The 20399-nt window shown below is 32.4% G+C and overlaps 1 protein-coding gene across 1 annotated transcript in view; it reads right to left on the bottom strand.

Annotated features, from left to right (window-relative positions):
* Nucleotides 1–20399, bottom strand: part of LOC107572501 (solute carrier family 12 member 5-like) — a 55381-nt gene that overhangs the window by 22048 nt on the left and 12934 nt on the right. Inside the window, exons 2-9 of the mRNA XM_016258924.1 lie at nt 13796–13890; nt 12606–12747; nt 9247–9341; nt 8060–8191; nt 3173–3227; nt 2786–2916; nt 1658–1899; nt 968–1179 (exon numbers count right to left, since the gene is read on the bottom strand). Of these exons, the coding sequence (XP_016114410.1) occupies nt 968–1179; nt 1658–1899; nt 2786–2916; nt 3173–3227; nt 8060–8191; nt 9247–9341; nt 12606–12747; nt 13796–13890 (1104 nt within the window). The remainder of the gene's footprint in view (nt 1–967; nt 1180–1657; nt 1900–2785; nt 2917–3172; nt 3228–8059; nt 8192–9246; nt 9342–12605; nt 12748–13795; nt 13891–20399) is intronic.

Genomic DNA, 20399 nt, shown 5'->3' with positions numbered 1-20399 from the left:
TTCCACAGTATTTTTTTCTGAATTCTGTGTTTTATGATTTTAATTTATCATCAAAAAATTATCATCAAAAATTATGTTTAATGAAATTAATGAATACAACATTAACAATTTAGTTAAGCTTTTAAAATGTAATCAAATGAAAATATAACAATTGATGTTATGCACTACGAATGCTGCACTACGAAAATCTTTATTATTATTAATATTATAATTATTATTACACTGTAAAAATTTCCACCTACTTCAACATAAAAACTTAAGTCAGTTGCTGCCTTAAATTTTTAAGTATAATCAAATTGGCTGAACAAGTCATTTGAAATTAAATTATATTAAAGTGACTTAAAAAATCGAGTTGAATCTCATATAACTTAAAAAATTATGTTGAAATTGGTTAAAATAATTGATTAGTTAAACTGATAAAACATATGTTGTCTTGACTTACTGATCATATCATTTTTTACAGAGTGGCAAACATTTCTGTCATAATTTTTTCAAGTTAAGCTGAATTTTTATTTTGGCAGTTGTGAAGATCTTTGAGCTTTATTGTGTATTAGACAGTCGTTCTTCTCAAATTAAACAGAGAAATGCTGTTGAAGTGACTCTCAGCAGCTTTGGAGATGAAGTTTTCCATCGTTATGGACGATATTTTATTGTGATCTCGATATTAAATCATTTATCGCCCAGCACTATTTCAATATGGTTTTGCTTGAAATGCAAATGCAAAAAAGTGTGTTTTTTGCACTTAAAGTACATTTGAAGCCAAGAGCACTTTTTCCGAGGACGTGTCTCATTCAGGCATCGCATGTCTCAGATGTCGAGCACAAGCAAGCTGAGGTCTGAATGAACACAAAACGGCATGTGCAACCTATTCCACTTCCATAACGTGATTTATTTCACAGGTTATTGAAGATTATGTTTATATAATAAAGTACAGAGGGTAAATGTTGCCTTCAGTTACTGCTCTCACCTGAAATGACTCCGCTGGTGAGGCCGGGAATGCCCTGGATCTCCGTGACGTTATTGAGGCTGAAGTATTCACTGCAGCTGGCGTTGAGCTCCGGTCCTTTACAGAACAGAGACCAAAGCTTCGTGGTCACGGTCACGTTGTCTATTATTTCTGTCTTCATGCACTTGTCAAAGCCGTGGTTCTGCAGGGTGCGGTTGCCCAACAAACAGACCCTGGAGAGGACAAACCAGCCTTTACAATGCATTGGTTTAAATCAGAGTTTACTGTCAGGAGGCTTGTGGTTATTGAGAAAGCCTGTGTTCATCTGTGAAGCAAACACTGCTGCGGGTGTTTGTGGTTCAACATAACGCAAAGAGAGCTGCCCGATGCTGCTACAATCTTTAAAGAGGCTTGGTTTAGTTTAGATAGGTGATGCTGTACAACATACAATACAAGGCTCAAAAAATAAAAAAATTAAATAAAATATTACTTATTTTTAGGTAAGTGAAATAAAAGTGTTAAAATAAAATAAAATATTACTTATTTTTAGGTAAGTGAAATAAAAGTGTTAAAATAAAATAAAATATTACTTATTTTTTTTATGTAAGTGAAATAAAAGTGTTAAAATAAAAATACAATTGTACTAATTTTTAGGCAGCAAAAACAAAACAAAATAAAATAACAAAACAAAAAACAAAATGCGTGACTTACGGGAAAACCGGAGGTTCAAAGATGGTTTTGATGACCCCGGCGTAGATGGCCAGGATGGACAGCACCACACAGGCCAGGAAGACCAGCGCAAGCTTATTGACGTACTTCACACCGACGAACACCACGAGAGCCATGAGCGTCAGACAGCACGTCCCGTACACACGCATGTTATTCAGCAGAGCGTCCGCCTCCTCCGCCTTCTCCTCCGCCTTAAAGATGGCAGCGCTGGGCACTATGTACGTCTGTGACACAACACAGATAGAAGATGCTATTTTATAGAACAGAATAGAGAGGAAATCATGGGGAAATGACGGGAATAGGATTGGTAAGTATCATCTGACAGAATGCATCTCGGAGAAATAAGAGTAATAGCAGCAGTTTTCAATCTTTTAGATGCCATGGACCCCCAAATATGACCATCTTTGTGTAATGGACCCCCACCCAAAAATTTAAAAGGCAGCTATATATTGTCATGTATAAAGACCCAATTTAGACTGTAAAACCTTGATATTCTAAATATGTGCAAATTATTTAGAAAATATTTAGTTTATATTGTTACATTACTACATTTTTTCTGCACTGTACTTTTAAATGTCTTAAGTTCAAAATTTATTATTTAATAAAAAATTTTATTTATTTAAATCAATCAGTTTTTTTTATTTAAGCATTTTCATTTGTTTATTTTTTAATTAATTAATTAATTTTAATCATATTTTTTACTGTTACATTTTTTTTTTTTTACAAGGATTTTCTTTTCCATGGACCCCGAACTTATTTTTTCATGTAAGTGAAATAGAAGTTCTTATAAAATAAAATTCACAAAGTTGCTTAATTTTATATCGGCAGCAAGTGAAATTAAAGTGCATTAAATTCAAATCAAATCAAATCAATTTACAAAAAAAAAAGAAAAAGAAAAAAAATAAATATATATATACCATGTTGCCTGATTTTATATCAGCAGCAAAATACCTCATCCAATCATTCAATAATTCCTCAAATGAAAGTTTAAGGTTATTTTTAGATGATCTTTATGGCCTAGTAGCTAATTAATGGTTTCTAAAATCTCTGCTCTTTGGATTTTCTGGCCCTAATCTGACTGTAACCCTTAACTGCACACACAACACTCACCAAGAGGATCTCGATAGTCCCGAGGATGTACATGGCACCGGCGAATGTGGTGCCCAGATAGAAACACAGACCCACAGCGCCTCCGAACTCCGGGCCCAGAGAGCGAGAGATCATGTAGTACGAGCCTCCAGCTGGAGACAAACATCAGCGAAGCGTAAATGTGACACAGAACAATAGGAACTCCAGGAACAGGTCAAACAGAGAACATGATGACCGCATGCAATGACCGCAGTGCATTTCTACTGGAGACCATCGCTGCGGTTACAATAAACACCATAATCTCTCATGCTGGGTGTTTGAGGTTTAACTTGGGTTTATGCAGACCATGATGTCATTCCTGTTTAAATACAAAATGAGAGCAATAAATGTAATACGCCAATGTCTTACCTGGAACAACACCGTTCGTAGCAATGGCACTCATTGATATGGCTGTCAACATAGTCTGAAAAAATGTCCACAGCATTTTATTAATTCAGAAATTTAAAAAAAATAAAGACAATTTTAATTAAAAAATATATACATTTTTAATGAATTACTATTAATTCAGACACACACACAAAAAAAAATTTAAATAAAAGATTTTTCTTATTTGAAAAAAAGAAGAAAAATCACTATGATATCAATTCTAATGTGTAATATGATATAAAATAATGTAAAATAATGTAATAAAAATGTTGAGTCAAATATTGTAATATTTTTCTTATTATTTAGTAAAATTGTCCACAGGCCCTATTAAATATTAAGAAACATTATATATATATATATGAAAAATCACCATCACATCAACTCAAATGTGTAATATTAAATAAAATAATGTCATATTTACTAAAATTTTTATTTTTTTAGTATAGTATTTTTTTTTAGTTTTGTATATTTTATTTATTTCTATTTAATGAAAAATGAAAATAAAATTGGCTGATCATATCAATTCTCAGGTGTAATATTATGTAATGTAATATTTAGCATAATGTCGATTTCATTTTGAAGAGATTATAATGAAAAATAATAAAAAAAATAATTTTATAAAAAACACAATATTTAGTATAATGTTGATTTAAGTTAAAAGATTTTCTTATTTAAAAAAAGAATTTTTTAAATATAAAATAATGTAATATTTAGTATAATGTAATATTTAATTTAGTAGCAATATTTAGTATATGACTAAAATGTGTACAATACGTTTTCCTTATGATTTAATCAAAAAAAGAAAAATCATTTTTTATTAATATTACACTAAATTTTACAGTATTGTATATAATATTACACATTAGAATTGACATTGGGAGTTTCATATCAGCTAAGTTATTTTGATATTACAAAGACTATTTTTAGAATAACGCGCATTGATGAATCATTCAGACCAGGGACGTGTATTAAGAAAGTAAACAGGTCAATGAAACTCAACATCATGTACAGCACAGTTTCTTTCTGCAGGAAGGTGTACTCTATTAAAGGGCATCTGCATCTGGGTGTTATGCAATCCGGCCGTTGTGTCTGAGTGTCCTTGAGCTGAAAGTCCACTCTAAATCCCTGCGTCTCTGAAAAGCTACTGGACTAAAGCCAATTAACGGCCACGAAGCTCCAACAGGCTTACCGGGAGAAATAAAGCGGTTACAATGAAGGAGATTGAGTGATCTGTACTGGCCAAATACAGACACAAAGAGCTTTCACTGCACCTGCCATTTTTAGCATTTTTCCAATTTATATTCTGATTGTGTATAACAGCTGTAGAGTGGTTTAAAGCGGAAATTAAACGTGTTTTAATCAACCTTACACTTTATATTCACTAAATAGATATAATTTATAACAAGCAAGAAAAAAGGCTAAAATGGGTAACTATCAAAAAAATTCATAAAAAATATATTTTGTAATAACTTGCTCAACTTATGAAATAATTTCTCTTTCTGACTTTTTAAACATTATTCATATAGAAAAACTTTTTATCACTTAAATCCAGTCTTGCATTTTTCATTCCTGTCTGTTAAAATAAAATCTGCTTTTTTTTTTTTTATGTTATATTTTTGTATATTTTATGCATATTTCTTTATGTTTTTGAGATGTGTGAACTAAAAAAATGGCATGAAAAAAACTGCACTTAAATTCAAGACTAAATTCATCGGTGCACATTTGAATCTTTCACCAAAATGTAATAATTTTCTAAATAACTTTCCCTTCTGACTTTTTCAGCATTACTTTTAAACATTTTTTTATCATCCAAACAATTTCTGATGGATAATTAAGTCATATATATATATATATATATATGTGTGTGTGTGTGTATTGCTTTTATATTATTAGTAATAGAAAGGCACACATTATAATACTTTCTTGTTTGCCGTCAGCATTCAGCAAATATGCATTTATATAATTTAAACAAATCTTTGAATGACTAATGAGCATTTAACTTCACAAACCTTGCAAACTTAGTCAGATCCAGCTGTGAGATCGTGTGAAGTGTGCATGTATCCTGAATGATCGCTTGTTTTCTGTGTGACGGTCGGTCCGTGCGAATTGAACGCGGACAGTAGGAGAGTTCAGCTTCACTGGAGACGTGTGATTGAAATACTTTAAACTCGTGATTTCAAATTACGCTGCGCTTTATGCATTTGCCCACTATCATATTCATGTAATTTCCACTGTGTGCTGTATGTAGAATGAGTGTTACCTTGGCTTTATTTGAAAAAATATGATTCCCAATGCACACAAACTTCTGTGTCTGTTGGCTACAGTGTTAACTTCCTTTTTAATTATATTTTTATTAAATATTTATGATATACTTTGTCATCTAAAGAATAAGTATGTTTATTTAACAATTATTTTTTAATCCATTTTGAAATAATTTCAAATTTCTTAAATTTCAATTAAAATAAATAAAATTTTATCGGCTTTATATCGGCCACCCTGCTTGCCAAGATATCGGTATCGTAATCGGCTGTCAAAAAAACAATATCGGTCGACCACTAGATGTAACGATGCACAGCGAGCCGGTTAAAAATCGATACAAATATGTAACGATTCAAATCGGTTGAGATGTAAAACGAATCGCGATACAGTTGTGGGTAGGAGTTTATATGAATGCATCTCTAAGGGGAACTGACTACCTTTAGAAAAGTTTAAATGATATTTTCTTTTCATCTTGACTCTGTATAATGCATATTAATGTAATGTTTATAAGCACTGCTGCTTTGTTTACTGCGGTAACCATGGAAACGCTGCATTATTACTGCTGCTCCAAAAGCGCCACCTGCTGTCAGAGAGTGAATCTGCGTCTCATGCAGCCCGCCTGCTGTTTTGGTCTCGTTCAGATGTTTTATGTAGCATAATTTCGCAAAGTTAAAGTCAGACCATTCTGGTTTTGCTTCAAATGTTGAAATTATACAATCTAATTTAGAATTTATTTTTAAACGCTCATGCAGCATGTACGCAGAATCTTTGTTTGGATCGTGATTAAAACCCAGTGGTTGCCTCAAACTGAATGCAAAGAGCACCGGCAAAGCCTTAGTTTGTTTATATGAAGAGATGTCTTTTATTTGTGTTGTTTATTTATTTGATTTGGGGTTTGTTTTAAAATTTCATATTTCAGTTTCACAAAGAAATTTCAGCATTTTATCCAAGCAATAATAAAAGGACATATTTTCATTTATATTTTGTCTCAAATCTAATTTTGTGAGAAAATTGAATCCAGAAATCGGTATTGTGAATCGTGTCGAATCGTGAGTTGAGTGAATCGTTACATCCCTACTAAAAATCAAAAGCCCTGAACGGTTTTGCACACTAATGCCACAAACTTTTTATTCTTTAGTTAAAAACACATATATGTAGTGAAAGTGTTATTTAGGTATTATTTATATACCATTATAGTTTATATTTTGAATTAGTTTTTTTTATATTTTTAGTTTTCATTTAGATTTTAGTTTTAGTCTTTTTGTGAGTTTTAGTCATTTTTATTTTTAAAAACAATGTGTATATATTTTTATTTCATTTTTAGTTATTTTAGTATTTTAGTAAAAACGTAATATATATGTATATGTATAATTTTTTGTATATATATTTTATAATTATTTCAGTTAAAGTTTATTTTATTTCAAGTAAAAAAAAAAGTTTTTAGTTTTAGTTAACAATATTAACTCAGAAATCGAAACACTGATCTGAAAAACTGCAATGAAACATCAAAAAACTGTATTTTTAATATCCAAAGAACTATATCATTTTTTAACCATGTAAGAACCATATAAATGTACTGTAGTTTTGTTTTTTGTTTTAAAAAATGTTTATAAACTTTTCCCTCTATTTTTAGTTATTTTAGTATTAAATAAATGTAAACTAAAAATTAGAAATGTTGCCTTGTCAACTAGCTGAAATAAAATAATTTGAAGTTAAATATTTTATTTCAGTTTTTAGTGTTAATTAACAACATGAACTCTGTGCTTTATAGAAATCAAAACACTGACCTGAAAAACCTGTAATGAAATATCAAAAACTATAATCTTAATCTCCAAAGAACTAAATGTAACCAAATTAGGAACCCTAAAGATCTAAAATGTTTTTTAAGTTTTAGTTAACTTATAATAACCCTGCTTCAGACTAAGGTTTATTGCGTTTCCTGAACGGTGCAATGGAACAATAGAATTATGAGAAGTTCAGGTCATTTCTGACATGTTTCCGTAATCAGACGTTCCAAACGATCTGACCTGTGTTCATTTCCTGTCGTATTTTCAACAAAAGCTGAAAGAATGCTGAGAATGTGTGTCTGATTTGTTTTAGATTAGAGCACACAGACACAAGCTTGAACATCTGAAAGCTCGGCTTCACGTGTCTCTCATTCAGGCAACTTCATGTCTACAGATGAAATGAGTTTAGTCTGTCCTCTAATGCTAAATTTAAAGGAAATGACCCCAAAACTTGAGCTAAAGTCATGTAAATGTTTTTATGATGTGTAATGGTTCTCAGTCCGTTACCTTGAATTTCTGACATGTTTCCGTAATCAGACGTTCCAAACGATCTGACCTGTGTTCATTTCCTGTCGTATTTTCAACAAAAGCTGAAAGAATGCTGAGAATGTGTGTCTGATTTGTTTTAGATTAGAGCACACAGACACAAGCTTGAACATCTGAAAGCTCGGCTTCACGTGTCTCTCATTCAGGCAACTTCATGTCTACAGATGAAATGAGTTTAGTCTGTCCTCTAATGCTAAATTTAAAGGAAATGACCACGATACTGTCCAAAAACTAAACTAAATGTTCTTCTGATGTATAATGGTTCTCAGTCCGTTACCTTGACTGTCTGCTTCTTGGCACCTTCATCCTCGTCGGCCTCCTCGTGTTCCCTGACGCCCTGCGTGAGGTTCGTGTAGTTGGCCAGTTTGCTGAGAAGTGAAGATACCATGGGATTGCTGTCCATCTCCTCCTGAAAGGGTAAAGGTCATGCATTTGATCAAAAACTGCAAACCAGCAAACACAAACGACTCGTTTCAAACCTCTACAATGTCTCGAAGAGTAAAAATAAATGTAGGCACCAAAATCAAAGAACGCAATAACAGCTCTGTCTGTCCGAAATCATGAAATGATACAAAAATAAACGTAATGACCCATGAATTACTTTATTTGTGGCCATAAACATGAAACGAGAATGTGGAAAACAGAGTGGAGAAAAGCCATGATGTCAAATACAGGCTTGAAAAGAACTTGAATGCGATAAGAAGTAATCTCACACAACTTATTAAAAGCACATTTCGGTCATATTTCACCCTAAAATCAAAAGAATGAAAAACGATATAATTTTTTTGCATAAAGAATAGCATGCCTTTTTTTAGCTATTAATATTTTATATTTTATATAATATTTTTTAATATAATGACATTATTTTAGGTGTTATTTTACCAAAATTCTGGTTATTGTAATGATTAATCAAACAAATAAATAAATAAATAAATGCTTATATTTTGCTTAATAAAAAATTATGACAGTCTTTTTTTTGTTATTAATATTTTTGCATTATTTCAGTTCATTTTCCACCAAAATTAACATTACTGTAATACAAATAATATTAGTTCTATTATTATTATTATTATTATATTTAAATTGTAATGTATACGTCAAAGTGGTATTTATTGTACTATACTATTCAAAAATATTACTGAATCAGTAATTAGTGTTTTAATTAGTAAATATTAACTAGTATTTTAATTAGTATTAAAAATGAGAGAATCTAATAAAACAAAAAACACAAAACTAAACCATCAAGATGGATTACTAAAATGAAAATTTGAGGATAAATGTGCAAAATTGTCATGAAAAAAAAATGCAAAGAAAATCATCAGTAAATAATCCTGAAATAAACTTAAGCAAAATACAATTTCTTATTTTAAAAATAAGTTTTAATCGTAATATTTTTTTCATGTTGTTAGTCAAAAATATGCATATTGATAGTAAAAAAAAAAAAAAGAAGTTTAAAGACAGTACCTCAAAAAGTGCCATGTTTTTCCCATCATATAGATTTCCCTTATTATCATCTGTGTTATTGATGAAGGGGCTGCTTTCCCTTGGGTTTCCATCACCTGTATCAGACAGACAGACAGATGGAGAGAGCAACAGAACATGAGCGAGAGAGAGAAAAGACATGATTACAGCTGGCTGCAGGAGATGTGCCACTAAAATGCTGTTTGCTTGTGAAGAGAGAGGTGTTTATGGTCTGTTATGTGTGCTCTCTTGGGTAAATTAGGAAAAAGCAGACTTCCTATCCATCGCCGCAGGTCAGACGAAATGATTTTCCTATAATTAGAGCATGATGGTGATCAATGTCCTCCGGTTCACTGGTCAAACTCTGCGATGCTCAGAGAATCTGATAGCATATGGTGTCCTGTCACTAAAGCACTTATAAAACCTAAACGTATAGCTGAAAACACGCACTTACTCAGAGGTGGACGGTGCACGTTCACTGCTCCGCCTGAGTTGTGCTTATATATAGATGTTAAACTGCAGTGATTTAAATAATCATCTGGACTGGGCTCTGTCACTATAGGATTTATTTTCAGATTGCATCGCTTTATTCATTTCATCAAACCTATCATTTCAACGCAGCATATAATTCAGATTCAGAACGACGCGCTGTTCCAAGAGTTTCTTAGATTAGACGTACGATACGCCACAGATGCTGAATTAAATAGGACTGAACGGTTTAACTTTGCAAACAGAAAAAGCTTTTGGAAAATACAAATGTGATCGTTCGCCAGCTTGAAGATCCAACAAAATCTGTGCATGTCTGGCATTGTATATTATGATTATTGCTGGCTCGTTTCTCGGTGCTTTTCGGAATAAAAGCATTTGCAAAATGCATGAATGTAAATGTATGATTATGCAATAAAACCACAAGATGCTCTAATGTGCATATGAGTCATTTTTCATACCGCCTGGAACAATAGTGCATTTGCAAACTGGTTTGAAACCAGTTCAAACAGTTTGGTGCACACACACACACATTTATGCTAGAATTTCCAGGAGAAAAAGTACTCAAAGTGATGCTGAAGTCGCAGCACTAAATATACATGAATGCATGACATTTACATAAATGCATTTGACAGACACTTTTATTTAAAGCACCTTTACATGCATTTAACATCAACACTTAATCAGCAAGTGTGCTTCACTGGAATTAAAAACCCTGGTGTTTTAGCGTCATGTTTCTACCGGTTGAGCCACAACCTCCAGTTCTACAACTCCACCAGAACAAAACACGCTGGCTAAGATGTTAAAAGCCTGGTTGAGGTGTTTAACTAGAATCCAAGCAACTCTAAACATTGAAAAGATACAAAGCCCTACGGCAACAGAGCCGACAGGGAACGTTCTGGCACAGTTCTCTCAAAGTTATGAACACACATTCTTCTAGTAATCTTTGTTAAATGTTATCTGATCTTTAATAATGCTCACCAATTGTTTATGCAACGTTTTTCTGAAGCATTTAAAAAACATTAGACAAACATCTAACTAAACTGTTACTACTAACTAGTTTCAGATGGTTTAGAAAACATTCCCATAATGTTTGCAAAATTCCAAAATGGAACATTGGCTTAATGTTGTTTCTAACATACACATAACCAAGAAAAAATTTTTCTTTTTTTTTTTTACATTTAAAAAAAAATGGGACGTTTTGAACTTCAGAGAGCGTTCAGAAATAAAATTTTCGTAACATAATGGAAAACATTCTGAGCACATATTTTTGTTAAATACGGTATATTGCTTTCAAGTTTTACAATTGTTCAGTTCATGCATTTAAGTAAAAGGTAAACAGTAAATTTTGATTTCATGTTGGCATGAAAAAAAAAACATCAATTGATTAGTTTCTTGTAGTTGACAGAAACCTTTATTTTGTGCCTTTGGCACTTTTATAGACAGATTTTTTTTTAATAGAGATTATGACAACAAAAGCCAGACACAAACTTTTGATTTGAAATTGTGAAGTGTTTATCCATTTACGCCTTGAAAGGTTTAACTTTGGACTCTCAGTATTATATTCTGTTCACATTCACATTGCATCTATGACTACAGACACTTGATACAGTAATGCCAAATCTCACGAGACGTGATCTACTTTCATCAAAATGACCTAGATTACAGATATGCTTATATGACTGCAGACGTCACCGTCCTTCATTCAGCTGCAACACAATGCACACCCTTCATCCAGAGAAACTCGCACAGAGAATGAATGAGTTAGCAAAATGGAAAGCAGAACAGAAATGATCAATAAACGGATGGACATTTGGCTCCTGGTGCTCAAAAATGGCATATGTTTCCTGTTTTTGATGGGGATTTTCAACTGCAAGTTCTTAATCAGCATTTTGTCTGGTTTTCCAAGAAAAAATAAATAAATAAATAAAAACATTAACAAAAATATTTACATCCTTAAAGTAAGATAAAGTTTTAAAATTACACAAATATAAAATTCATTAATTTTTATTTCAAGTAAAAAAAAAAGTTTTTAGTTTTAGTTAACAATATTAACTCAGAAATCGAAACACTGATCTGAAAAACTGCAATGAAACATCAAAAAACTGTATTTTTAATATCCAAAGAACTATATCATTTTTTAACCATGTAAGAACCATATAAATGTACTGTAGTTTTGTTTTTTGTTTTAAAAAATGTTTATAAACTTTTCCCTCTATTTTTAGTTATTTTAGTATTAAATAAATGTAAACTAAAAATTAGAAATGTTGCCTTGTCAACTAGCTGAAATAAAATAATTTGAAGTTAAATATTTTATTTCAGTTTTTAGTGTTAATTAACAACATGAACTCTGTGCTTTATAGAAATCAAAACACTGACCTGAAAAACCTGTAATGAAATATCAAAAACTATAATCTTAATCTCCAAAGAACTAAATGTAACCAAATTAGGAACCCTAAAGATCTAAAATGTTTTTTAAGTTTTAGTTAACTTATAATAACCCTGCTTCAGACTAAGGTTTATTGCGTTTCCTGAACGGTGCAATGGAACAATAGAATTATGAGAAGTTCAGGTCATTTCTGACATGTTTCCGTAATCAGACGTTCCAAACGATCTGACCTGTGTTCATTTCCTGTCGTATTTTCAACAAAAGCTGAAAGAATGCTGAGAATGTGTGTCTGATTTGTTTTAGATTAGAGCACACAGACACAAGCTTGAACATCTGAAAGCTCGGCTTCACGTGTCTCTCATTCAGGCAACTTCATGTCTACAGATGAAATGAGTTTAGTCTGTCCTCTAATGCTAAATTTAAAGGAAATGACCCCAAAACTTGAGCTAAAGTCATGTAAATGTTTTTATGATGTGTAATGGTTCTCAGTCCGTTACCTTGACTGTCTGCTTCTTGGCACCTTCATCCTCGTCGGCCTCCTCGTGTTCCCTGACGCCCTGCGTGAGGTTCGTGTAGTTGGCCAGTTTGCTGAGAAGTGAAGATACCATGGGATTGCTGTCCATCTCCTCCTGAAAGGGTAAAGGTCATGCATTTGATCAAAAACTGCAAACCAGCAAACACAAACGACTCGTTTCAAACCTCTACAATGTCTCGAAGAGTAAAAATAAATGTAGGCACCAAAATCAAAGAACGCAATAACAGCTCTGTCTGTCCGAAATCATGAAATGATACAAAAATAAACGTAATGACCCATGAATTACTTTATTTGTGGCCATAAACATGAAACGAGAATGTGGAAAACAGAGTGGAGAAAAGCCATGATGTCAAATACAGGCTTGAAAAGAACTTGAATGCGATAATAAGTAATCTCACACAACTTATTAAAAGCACATTTCGGTCATATTTCACCCTAAAATCAAAAGAATGAAAAACTATATAATTTTTTTGCATAAAGAATAGCATGCCTTTTTTTAGCTATTAATATTTTATATTTTATATAATATTTTTTAATATAATGACATTATTTTAAGTGTTATTTTACCAAAATTCTGGTTATTGTAATGATTAATCAAACAAATAAATAAATAAATAAATGCTTATATTTTGCTTAATAAAAAATTATGACAGTCTTTTTTTTGTTATTAATATTTTTGCATTATTTCAGTTCATTTTCCACCAAAATTAACATTACTGTAATACAAATAATATTAGTTCTATTATTATTATTATTATTATTATATTTAAATTGTAATGTATACGTCAAAGTGGTATTTATTGTACTATACTATTCAAAAATATTACTGAATCAGTAATTAGTGTTTTAATTAGTAAATATTAACTAGTATTTTAATTAGTATTAAAAATGAGAGAATCTAATAAAACAAAAAACACAAAACTAAACCATCAAGATGGATTACTAAAATGAAAATTTGAGGATAAATGTGCAAAATTGTCATGAAAAAAAAATGCAAAGAAAATCATCAGTAAATAATCCTGAAATAAACTTAAGCAAAATACAATTTCTTATTTTAAAAATAAGTTTTAATCGTAATATTTTTTTCATGTTGTTAGTCAAAAATATGCATATTGATAGTAAAAAAAGTTTAAAGACAGTACCTCAAAAAGTGCCATGTTTTTCCCATCATATAGATTTCCCTTATTATCATCTGTGTTATTGATGAAGGGGCTGCTTTCCCTTGGGTTTCCATCACCTGTATCAGACAGACAGACAGATGGAGAGAGCAACAGAACATGAGCGAGAGAGAGAAAAGACATGATTACAGCTGGCTGCAGGAGATGTGCCACTAAAATGCTGTTTGCTTGTGAAGAGAGAGGTGTTTATGGTCTGTTATGTGTGCTCTCTTGGGTAAATTAGGAAAAAGCAGACTTCCTATCCATCGCCGCAGGTCAGACGAAATGATTTTCCTATAATTAGAGCATGATGGTGATCAATGTCCTCCGGTTCACTGGTCAAACTCTGCGATGCTCAGAGAATCTGATAGCATATGGTGTCCTGTCACTAAAGCACTTATAAAACCTAAACGTATAGCTGAAAACACGCACTTACTCAGAGGTGGACGGTGCACGTTCACTGCTCCGCCTGAGTTGTGCTTATATATAGATGTTAAACTGCAGTGATTTAAATAATCATCTGGACTGGGCTCTGTCACTATAGGATTTATTTTCAGATTGCATCGCTTTATTCATTTCATCAAACCTATCATTTCAACGCAGCATATAATTCAGATTCAGAACGACGCGCTGTTCCAAGAGTTTCTTAGATTAGACGTACGATACGCCACAGATGCTGAATTAAATAGGACTGAACGGTTTAACTTTGCAAACAGAAAAAGCTTTTGGAAAATACAAATGTGATCGTTCGCCAGCTTGAAGATCCAACAAAATCTGTGCATGTCTGGCATTGTATATTATGATTATTGCTGGCTCGTTTCTCGGTGCTTTTCGGAATAAAAGCATTTGCAAAATGCATGAATGTAAATGTATGATTATGCAATAAAACCACAAGATGCTCTAATGTGCATATGAGTCATTTTTCATACCGCCTGGAACAATAGTGCATTTGCAAACTGGTTTGAAACCAGTTCAAACAGTTTGGTGCACACACACACATTTATGCTAGAATTTCCAGGAGAAAAAGTACTCAAAGTGATGCTAAAGTCGCAGCACTAAATATACATGAATGCATGACATTTACATAAATGCATTTGACAGACACTTTTATTTAAAGCACCTTTACATGCATTTAACATCAACACTTAATCAGCAAGTGTGCTTCACTGGAATTAAAAACCCTGGTGTTTTAGCGTCATGTTTCTACCGGTTGAGCCACAACCTCCAGTTCTACAACTCCACCAGAACAAAACACGCTGGCTAAGATGTTAAAAGCCTGGTTGAGGTGTTTAACTAGAATCCAAGCAACTCTAAACATTGAAAAGATACAAAGCCCTACGGCAACAGAGCCGACAGGGAACGTTCTGGCACAGTTCTCTCAAAGTTATGAACACACATTCTTCTAGTAATCTTTGTTAAATGTTATCTGATCTTTAATAATGCTCACCAATTGTTTATGCAACGTTTTTCTGAAGCATTTAAAAAACATTAGACAAACATCTAACTAAACTGTTACTACTAACTAGTTTCAGATGGTTTAGAAAACATTCCCATAATGTTTGCAAAATTCCAAAATGGAACATTGGCTTAATGTTGTTTCTAACATACACATAACCAAGAAAAAATTTTTCTTTTTTTTTTTTACATTTAAAAAAAAATGGGACGTTTTGAACTTCAGAGAGCGTTCAGAAATAAAATTTTCGTAACATAATGGAAAACATTCTGAGCACATATTTTTGTTAAATACGGTATATTGCTTTCAAGTTTTACAATTGTTCAGTTCATGCATTTAAGTAAAAGGTAAACAGTAAATTTTGATTTCATGTTGGCATGAAAAAAAAAACATCAATTGATTAGTTTCTTGTAGTTGACAGAAACCTTTATTTTGTGCCTTTGGCACTTTTATAGACAGATTTTTTTTTAATAGAGATTATGACAACAAAAGCCAGACACAAACTTTTGATTTGAAATTGTGAAGTGTTTATCCATTTACGCCTTGAAAGGTTTAACTTTGGACTCTCAGTATTATATTCTGTTCACATTCACATTGCATCTATGACTACAGACACTTGATACAGTAATGCCAAATCTCACGAGACGTGATCTACTTTCATCAAAATGACCTAGATTACAGATATGCTTATATGACTGCAGACGTCACCGTCCTTCATTCAGCTGCAACACAATGCACACCCTTCATCCAGAGAAACTCGCACAGAGAATGAATGAGTTAGCAAAATGGAAAGCAGAACAGAAATGATCAATAAACGGATGGACATTTGGCTCCTGGTGCTCAAAAATGGCATATGTTTCCTGTTTTTGATGGGGATTTTCAACTGCAAGTTCTTAATCAGCATTTTGTCTGGTTTTCCAAGAAAAAATTAATAAATAAATAAATAAATAAAAACATTAACAAAAATATTTACATCCTTAAAGTAAGATAAAGTTTTAAAATTACACAAATATAAAATTCATTAATATTTATTTCTGGTTTTAAACCTCAGCATATTTACGTAAAAAAAATAATTCAAAAAATTAATTCAAAATAAACTGCCAAAACCAAAATGAATTAATTAACGTAATTCATTAATTAAAATAAATAACATTTTCAAAATAAATTTAAAATAAATTTAAAACATGGCTTAAAATTCATTTTTGCTTCTCTTCTAAAGGAAGTGTAGATATTTTTACTGGAAAACAAGACAAAGATGCTAATATGGAAAATATTTTTTTTCCATATCTGCCGAGGACATGTTGCTAAAGATTTGCATGTTCAGAGAAGGAAAGAAAATAAATGTTACTTAGAATTGCACATCTAAATAACCTTTTATTTAACACTGCATGAGCTGGCAAAACATGCCATGCCAAGCTGCTATAAACTCTACAACAACAAAGTTTTATAGTTCCATATTACAATCAGTCTTAGTTTAAACCGTGGCAGACGGCTATGATGGAACCAGCCAAAATTACCTACAATGTCACTGAGTTCATCCGATCAGCAGTGCCACACTGCATGCTCTTGGCTTAAGACGATTCCTTTTCCAGGCATGACAGCGGTAGTGCTTTAGCCGTGTGAGGTAGTTTTACCTCTTACATATTCAAGTAAGAACGAATGAACAAATGAATGAATGAACGAACAAACGAACGAACGAAAGAGCAAAACAGAAAGCAGAAAATAAACGGACAGACATTTGGCTCCAGGTAGATGAAAAATGGTAGATGTTTTCTTTGTTTTTAGGGAGATTCTCAACTGCAAGTTCTTAATCAGTATTTTGTATGGGTTTCCAGCAAAAAAAATTAAAATAAAATAAAATAAACAAACAAAAAAAACAAAAATAACCAACCAAACAAAAAGATTTACATCCTTAAAGCAAGATGTTACAAAATTATATAAAAATAAAATGCATGATTATTTTTCTTGTTTGCAACTCTTCTCTTTAAAAAAAACTTTAAAAAGTCACTTAAAGTCAGCTTAGGAAAGTGTTGTTATTTTCTGACTATCTGCTATTTGAGAAGTTCCAGAAAGGTAGTAAACTTATTCATTTATATTCAGGTTCACAACATTAACACCCAAAATATATTGTTTCAGTTGCCTGAGAAGACCAAAAAAGCAACTTTAACATCTTATTTAAATTAGAACTAAAACTAGCTTAATGTAATGTCACAACTTCAAACAGACACTTAAAGTGAGTTTAGAGGAGAAGTTCTGTTAATACTCTTCTGACTGACAGCATTAAAAACACCTCATGCTAGCTGATTGTGCTTTCACATCTACTAATGTAAGATCTAAGACTAGCTGAATCCAACTAGTCACAAATGCCACTTAAAGTCAGTTTACAAAAGGTTATATTACGGTCTCCAACATAAAAATGGCTAAATATCTTGTTCTAGCTGATTTTGATGTCCCAGACCAGCAATTCCACGTCTACTAAAGTAAGAACTAAGACAAGTGACATTGAGCTACATGCAAAGGCAGTTATATTCTGGTTCACAACATAAAACGGCAAAATATCTCATTCTAGATGATTGCAAAGTTCCAGAACAGCAATTTCACATCTACTGAAGTAAGCATGAAGACTAAAACAACTGGTTGCTTTAGAAAACTTATTCAGTTTATATTCTTGGTTGAGTTGACTACATTAGGACACCAACATATCTTCTACCTGAGATGATACAGAAGGACAGTTGTACATCTACTGAAGTAAAATGAGATAGTGTTCAACATGACCTTCAAAAATATCACTTAAAGTCCATTCAGAGAAGGTTATATTCTGGTTGACAAAATGACAAGATATATCATTTTCAATAATCTTGATGTTCCAGAACAGCATTTTCACGTCTACTGAAGTAAAACCAAAGACTAGCTCAATGCAACTATAGTCGCATCCTTCAAAACGTCACTTTAAATCAGTTTAGAGAAAAGGTTATATTCTGGCTGACAACATTGAAACACTCTTCGACCTGAGATGTTCCTGACTGGCAGTTGTACATCTACGTCAGCAAAAAACGAGATCTAGTTTAGAAAAAATCTTGTGTTTATATTCTAACATTAAAACACGAATAACCCATTTCCAGTTCCCCGCCAACTTTCTAAAAGGTAGTTTCACGACAACTGAAGTAAGAACAATGACATTAAACAGAGCAGCACTACGAACATCCACGGCCATCACTAACCCAAGAGCGTGAATCCGGGACGCCCCGCTCCACGCCGAATACTTACCCCGCGGGCAGGAGCTCGACCCCGGCTCCATGCTGATGGAGAGAGAGGGTGAGATGGGTCTGCCGAGGGTCCCTGGAGAGACGCGCTCAACTATCTGTGCTCTGATGATCAGCGCATGTGACGCTGCCAATAAAACGCCAGAGACATCAGTCCCTGAGCGCTTGATCCCTGATCTAAACCACTCACCCAGACACGGGGGAGGAGCGAGAGAGAGAGACAGAGAGAGAGAGAGAGAGAGAGGAATAAAGAGATATAAAAGTAAGTGATTGATGGAAGTGACAGAGAGAGAGAGAGACGGCATGCCACCACACTAAGCTACGCTCAGTATGATTGGAAACCCATCCGAAATAATAGTTTGACACTTTCTAACAGGCGTATCTGACACAATAGAGCAAGAAATACAATATACACTGGTATTGTGTTGGGTCGCCAATTGAATTCTACAACTGTTTATCATACAAAAATGAAAAAAAGTCCCCATGAAATCAAAATTTAAGTTTTTTGGGTGTTAGCATCAATATGTTAGTCTTAAGGTTATCTATAAGGCAGTGTGCTCCAAAACAGTGACAAAATTCGCATTTAGAAGATATAAGCATTCAAAGCTTGCAGTTCGTCACTTCCGCCAAAACGGCTCAACGTTTTTTTTTACGTCACATTGTACTTCAGCTTCTCATCAAATCTTCTGACCAATCAAACGCTCTCTAGAAGCCAAAGCACCCACCCTCTACACTATAAATAGATGCTGAAGATCGGTGGCTTGTTCACAGTGTAGTATTTCCTGTACAGTGAATGGCACGTAGTGCACAATGTAGGCGATAGAGAACGATTCAGACGGTGTAAATATGTTTTCGATTGGGGCAAATGAGGTCTGGTTTCACGTTGTTTCACGCGAACCGCGGCAGCGCTCACAGTCTGATCCAGACTTTGGCTCCGGTCCAGAAACGCGATCACACAGAGCGGATCATATGCGCGAGTCGGCATATATTAAACGTTTTTAAAACTACACAGCCTCAGCATGATTATGATCCCTATTTTGTTTTACTAAGAGTTTCATATTGAATCTAGGGGGGTATAATCTATTAGACTGTGGCTGTCAAATGCGGCTTTACCGAGCTCAACAGCTCTGAACTGTGCAGATATAAACAAAACCCTATTGGCTAATTTAAAAAGTCTTCCTGTTTCAGTTGAAATGACGTCACCACACAGAATAACGCTGCGTGTTTCAAGGCACTTCAGGGGACCTTTACAAAAATGATGTGTATAATAATAATAATAATAATAATAAATTTAATTTGTTTAATTATTTTAGAATTTGTATAAATATAATTAATTTATATATACAGTATACATGTATATTTATATTATAGTAAATAAATGCAGTTATTTATTTATTATGCATTTATTTTATATCTTTATTTAGTAATGAAATTTGTTACAAAATGTATATTATGTCCAATATAAATTATGAATAAATATAAACTAAATAAATTAAATATATATATATATATATAGTAAATAAATTATCATTTGTTTATAATACATTTATTTATTTAGTAATGAAATTTGTTGCAAGGCATGTCCATTCTCTTTTTTTTTAAATCAACATTTTTAACATCAACAATATTTTAAGTAAAAATGTATAAAGAAAGTTTTTGAAGTTTTTCCATCATTTTAAATCACATTTTGTCTTATGAAGTTTATTACTTTTAAATGGTTATAATATTCATATTATTAAATTAATATAAAAGTAATGTATCATATATATATATATATATATATATGTATGTATATATATATATATGTATATATTTTTTTTAAATAATGATAATATTAATATATTGCAGACATACATTTCCAGAAACCTTATTT

Source organism: Sinocyclocheilus grahami, unplaced genomic scaffold (assembly GCF_001515645.1).
Source record: "Sinocyclocheilus grahami isolate Dianchi unplaced genomic scaffold, SAMN03320097.WGS_v1.1 scaffold1764.1, whole genome shotgun sequence".
Lineage (NCBI taxonomy): Eukaryota > Metazoa > Chordata > Actinopteri > Cypriniformes > Cyprinidae > Sinocyclocheilus > Sinocyclocheilus grahami.
This window is presented reverse-complemented; position numbering and strand designations above follow the sequence as displayed.